Here is a 6000-nt window from a genome sequence, read left to right on the forward strand (position 1 = left end):
ATGTGAAAGATGTATGTTTTTGTTTTATTTTTATAGTTTTCTTACGTACAATGTGCACTGAAGATGGCATTTAATTTCGTTGTACAAGGTGCAATGACAATAAAGTAAACTAGTATTGACTGACAATCACAATCGGGACCAGAAATTCCATTGTTAGGCAAAGTGGTTGTTAAGTGAATTGCACCTAATCTTATAATCTGGGCATGGTTGTTAAGTGAATCACTGCACTTGTTAAGTAAATCCAGCTCCCCCACACACACACACTTTGCTTGTTGGAAGCTGGCTAGGAAGGTTACAAATGTCAATCACATGACCCCAGGGATGCTGCAATAGTAATAAATACTTGTCAGTTCCGAACCATCCAAATTTTTATCAGATAACAAAGGGGATGCTGCAAGGACCAGTTATAAGTCACTTTTTTCATTGCAGTTGTAAGTTGGAACGATTACTAGAGAGTATCCATGGATGGATTCATAATTGGCTGACCAACTACACTCAACATGTAGTCCTTAATGGAATTGCATCTACATGAAGAAAAGTATGCAGTGGGATATCCCAAGCCTGTCTTAGGCCTAGTACTCTTCAATATTTTCATCAATAATTTAGACCAGAGGTCTCCAAACTTGGCAACTTTAAGACTTGTGGACTTCAACTCCCAGAATTCCTCAGCCAGGATAGCTGGCTGAGGAATTCTGGGAGTTGAAGTCTACAAGTCTTAAAGTTGCCAAGTTTGAGGACCCCTGATTTTGACCATAGGATAGAAGGGGAACTCATCAAATTTGCAGGAAGCTGGCAGGAATTGTCAACACTCCAGAAGATGGGCTGAAGATACAGATGGATCTTGACAGACTTGGGTCGATCTAACAAAACGAAATTCAGTGGTGATAAAAGTAAAGCCCTACAAGACAAGGCAAGAAAAAACAAATGCAGTTATAGGATAGGTGGTACCTGGCTCAATACTAGTAACTGAGAGAGAGACAATCACTTAAATATGAACCAGCACTGTATCACAGCTGCCAAAAAAGCCAACACAGTCCTAGGCTGAATTAACAGAGGGATAGAATTAAGATCATGTGAACCATTAATACCACTTTATAATGCCTTGATAAGGCCACACTTGGAATACTACACCCAGTTTTGGTCGTCACAATATAAAAAAGATGTTGAGACTCTAGAAAGAGTGCAGAGAGGAGCAACAAAGATGATTAAGGGACTGGAGGCTAAAACGTACAGGTTGCAAGAACTGGATATGTCTAGTTTAATAAAAAGGACTAGGGGAGACATAATAGTAGTGTTCCAATATCACAGGGGCTGCCCCAAAGAAGAGGGAGTCAAGCTATTCTCCAAAGCACCTGAGGGCAGGACAAGAAGCAATGGGTGGAAACTAACCAAGGAGAGAAGCAACCAAGAACTAAGGAGATATTTCCTGACAGTGAGAACAATTAATCAGTGGAACAACTTGCCTCCAGAAGTTGTGAATTCTCCAACACTGAGGGTTTTTAAAGAAGAGATTGGACAACTATTTGTCTGATATACTAAGTTGTTACTTTGCATATCAATGCTATCTGATGATAAAATAAAATGCTAACCAAAAGAAAACTGAACAAAAAACATTCCTTTTTCAACAACAAAAAGTGCAGTATCTAAAAGAATTTCATTTCAAGAAATCATCACTTATGCCCAAAAGAACTCTAGATAGGTATTTCATTATCACCTCTGACCAACTTGTTTGGTTGATATATTTTTTATTGAATGTAAGCCCACCAGCAACTTAAATCTAAATATACACTTACATGAGGAATGAACCTCTTTTTCTTAATATTTATTTTCACTTGTTATAATGAATCTCAATGAAACACATAGAAAAAGAAAAAAGAAATGATCCCCCTATGGCTATTTTATTACCTGTAAATGATCTATTTACCAAAACACTTATTTTTCAAGTAAGTTTTTATAGGGTGATTTCTTTTGATACTCAGATTTAAGTCTAAGCTGAAAAAAGTCTAACTTAAATAAAAATAAGATTCAAGAGCAAGGAATTAGAAACCCACACAAAAGAACTGGTGTTATTCTGGTCTTAATACTGATTTTTTTCTAAAAAAAACCAAACAAACAAACCTCCAGAGAAGTTCGACAAAACAAAGGATTGGCAAGTTTTCAGTCCTTACTCTAATCCCATAGTGGCAAACCTATGGCATGCATGCCAGAAGTGGCACACAGAGCCATTACTGCCAACATGCGAGTACTCGCCCAGAAAAGGTCTACTGCGCGTGCGCCGCCCGACAGCTGATTGATGGGTATCTGGCGCACATGCATGGGGGTGCAGCGGTACGCAGGAGACACTCGCACATGCGCAGAAGCACAGGTCATGCAGGTTGCACACGCATGCGCAGAAGACATGGGGGGGTGTGCACATTGCCTTCTGGCACATGAGCACAAGCAGGCAAGCACGCATGCAATTATCAGCATGGGAGCCCAAACAGGTTAGCCACCACTGCTCTAGTCTAACATGGAGGAGGAGAGATACTGAAGGGAAAGGGAAAATACTTCAGAAAAGACTAAAGGAATGTCACCTGAAGTGCCAGTAAGATATGGTCAAAAAATCAAGATGTTACCACAATAGTGTGATCAAAGCTCCACCTGTTTTTTATATGGGTAAAGAAGGTTGAGTTTCTCCTCCCCTCCAATTCTGGACACAAAAAGTTTAGCCATATTTACTTACGTGAAGCTGGATGAAATGCAAAAACTCTTTAATGGAATCCTTACATACAGCCTTTAGGAAAACCTCACGTTTTGTCATGATATACTATTTGTAGTTCAGATGTCTAGGGGGAAAATATTGTAACAAACAATAAGACAATTAAATGAATTGCAATTCAGCCAAATTTCTAATTTCATAGGATACTAAGTTTATTACCAGATCAAGATTTCAGTTCTAAGCTTGTGGAAATACACCTCAAAATGAATTAAAATAATTTTGCAGTATTAAATTTAGTAAACAACCAACCAGCTGGTCAGCCTTCAGATAAATAGATTTTAATTCCCAGAATTTCTAACAATCCCTGGGAATTTTCTGTAAGTTCCTAAAAAAATTGGTGAGTTGCAAAGAAATCTGTTACTGTTCCCCTCTCCTTCCCACCCAAGATAGCCACTGGTTTGTTTGTTTTTTTTAAAAAACAACAACAACAACTGTGTGTCTAGCAATTACCATAAGCTGAGCAAAGAATGAAACAGCTTCTTGGAATTGCACTTCAAAATTTTGCAACTTTTGAGGATAATGGGATCTGGCATTCTATATAGACATAACCATCTGCCGTGGGGAAGACTTGTAGACTTCAACTCCCAGAACCATCTGCTGGTACAGTTGATCACTATCTGACAGAAAGCTCTTCCTGATGTGATTTGAGACAGTGTCACCAATCACAGACAAACTCTAAGAAAAAAATAACAAAACATGATCAGGGAACTGCTATCTGTTACAATATAGAAATAATGTTGAAAGACATAACACTGATTTTTGAAGAATCATATGTAAACTGAAATATTTGTTTAGGAAAGAGGCAAGAAACTTTCAATTTGCTTAGTACTTCACCTAAGTGTTACTGTATTGGGTTGTTGGCCCTCAAGTTTTCAAAAATATGCATACTTTTTAAACATGCTAGATTAAAAATTTGCTCAGGAGCAGTTTACCTCAGAAAGTGGCTCTAATAATGGCTTGCAATCTTCTACCAATTTTGCTGTTCTGCCTTTGAGGTAGCAATATCACTTAGACTTCTACACTGCTTCATAGTACTTTACAGCCCTCTCTAAGCGGTTTAGAGTCAGCATATTGCCCCCAACAATTTGGGTCCTCATTTTGGAAGGATGGAAGGTTGAGTCAACCTTGAGCCTGGTGGGATTTGAACTGCCAAACTGTAGGCAGCTGGCTGCAGGAGTAGCTTGTAGTACTGCACTCTAACCACTGTGTCGAGGCTCCTACCACAGAGTAGCTAGTAGATCAAACTTTATTTTGCTAAAGAGCTGACTAGAACAAAACAATTAACAAATTGTTTAACAGTAAAAGTTGATCAAATATAAAACACAAAGTAAAAAAATAATGCATTGCATAGCTTTTACTCTTCAGAAAAAATATATAAAAAGCATACATTCTACTCCTGTTTATTTTTTATAAGAAAAACATATTTATTCTCTAAATTCCTTCTATGAGAAGGAATTAAATTTCACTTCTCACTGATGTTATTTCTATACCAATTCTCTATGTCACAATCTGGAAATGAATGTCAAAGTTATATACCAGCAAAGCAAAGTAAAAACAGCATGGTAGAGATAAATTCATAATCCAACCATAATACTTTAGTTTAAAAGACACAAAGATCCAGAATCTGTTGAAAGGTTTTTTTAAAAAAAACTTGTCAATGTCTGCGAGAATTACCCCCGAGGCTTTCTCTTGTAGCAAATATATCCATTATAGTTTCAGATCCACAAATTATCCAGTTTATTTATTTAATTTATTTTGTCAAGCGATTATAAGATAATAGGTATAAGTTTTATTGTATTCCATAGAGCCAGACAAGGGCTACACCCAAGTCTGCACATACCCAAGTACTTGATCGCCTACCTAGGTCAGAAGCACAACTACACATGCACGCATGTTGGAATCACACTAAGGAGGCCTTAAGTTCACATCCTGGGCACGAGGAAACTCACTTAACGAAAGCCCTTCTCCGTCTCCCCCCTCCTCCTCGTAGATTACCTCAATACCCATAATCCGAGACCGACCATCAGGAGTACTGAACACAAGCACACTCACCCGCTTTTCTGGCTCGCCTTGCTGCAGGCTCTTGCGGGCTTAGTAACTTGAACGCCTTTTATTTACAGACTCTGGAATATGGGATTCGCTCCCTACCCCAGCCAAGTCCGGCTTCAGTTCAAACGGACGCTATTTCCACGGACTGCCTGGATCATTTTCCTGCTTCTTTCGTATTTATAGCCGACTCGATTTGGCGCTTCTCGCTGCCAGATTCAAATTCTCCCGCGATTGACACTGCTAAAGGAATATCACTGAGCATGCGCGCGCAACTCGCGACTGCCCTCTAAGGGAGGAGGAGGAAGAAGAAGAAGCAGCGGAGGCTTGCTGCGCGTGCGCACTGGATATTTCTTTCTTTCTTATTTACTTACGTATGCCGGGCGCTGTTGTAGATGACGGTTTGTTGCTTAAGCCTGATTTCCCCCGATCGGTGCCCTCCGGATGGGATGGACTACAACTCCTATGATCCCCATGCGTAACTGTAATGCAAGCCAGAAATGTATAACAACAACAACAACAACAAAAACCCTTCACTATTAATTTGGGTTGAAATGCAATACATCGACGTCTTGCTCAACTTTGGCAACTTTAAGACGGGTGGACTTCAGTTCCCAGAATTCCTCAGTTATGTTCCTCGGGCTATAATTCTGTTTTGTTTTGTTTTGTTTTAAAAGATCCCTACGTTACCCATGGTGATTCTGAGCAGTAAAGACAACACCAGGGCTTGGTAAATTGCTTTGTGATTCAGGCCAGATTTCCACTTTTTGCTTATTTTATGCTGGTAAGATTTCAAGGAATAATGTGATAATATATCAGACATTAATACAATTGAGAGAGTCCAGAAGTATTTTACAAGAAGAGTACTACACTCCTCTGTTCGCAACAGAATACCCTACACCACCAGATTTGAGATTCTAGGCTTAGACTACCTTGAACTAAGATTGGATTTAAGCATAGTACATACAATGATATGTTACAAGTCTTACCAGTTAATGAATATTTCACAACAACACGAGAGCACACAACAGACACACACACACACCCCGCAGGTGAACTAAGGCTGGACAGAAGCACCTGGTTTGTGCAAAGCTGCAACCAGATTTTGGGGGTTGTTTAATGCATCATCTTAGTCTAGGACGGTGTTTCTCAACCTTAGCCACTTTAAGCTAGGTGCTTCGCTCCGAAGAGAGAGG

The 6000-nt window shown here is 39.3% G+C and overlaps 1 protein-coding gene across 4 annotated transcripts in view; it reads right to left on the reverse strand.

Annotated features, from left to right (window-relative positions):
* Positions 1 to 5024, reverse strand: part of NCAPG2 (non-SMC condensin II complex subunit G2) — a 48535-nt gene extending 43511 nt beyond the window's left edge. The window contains exons 1-3 of one of the 4 annotated variants that reach the window (XM_087947805.1): positions 4907 to 5017; positions 3209 to 3433; positions 2723 to 2825 (exon numbers count right to left, since the gene is read on the reverse strand). In XM_087947805.1, the coding sequence (XP_087803931.1) occupies positions 2723 to 2800 (78 nt within the window). In that variant the 5' untranslated portion in view covers positions 2801 to 2825; positions 3209 to 3433; positions 4907 to 5017. Of the gene's footprint in view, positions 1 to 2722; positions 2826 to 3208; positions 3434 to 4810 lie in introns of all 4 variants that reach the window. The other 3 variants (XM_026680923.2, XM_087947808.1, XM_087947806.1) reach the window with 3 other exon arrangements.
* Between the last annotated feature and the right edge of the window lie 976 nt (positions 5025 to 6000).

This window comes from Notechis scutatus, chromosome Z (genome assembly GCF_049901735.1).
Source record: "Notechis scutatus isolate UNSWTSFEM ecotype Mainland chromosome Z, rNotScu1.2, whole genome shotgun sequence".
Classification (NCBI taxonomy): domain Eukaryota; kingdom Metazoa; phylum Chordata; class Lepidosauria; order Squamata; family Elapidae; genus Notechis; species Notechis scutatus.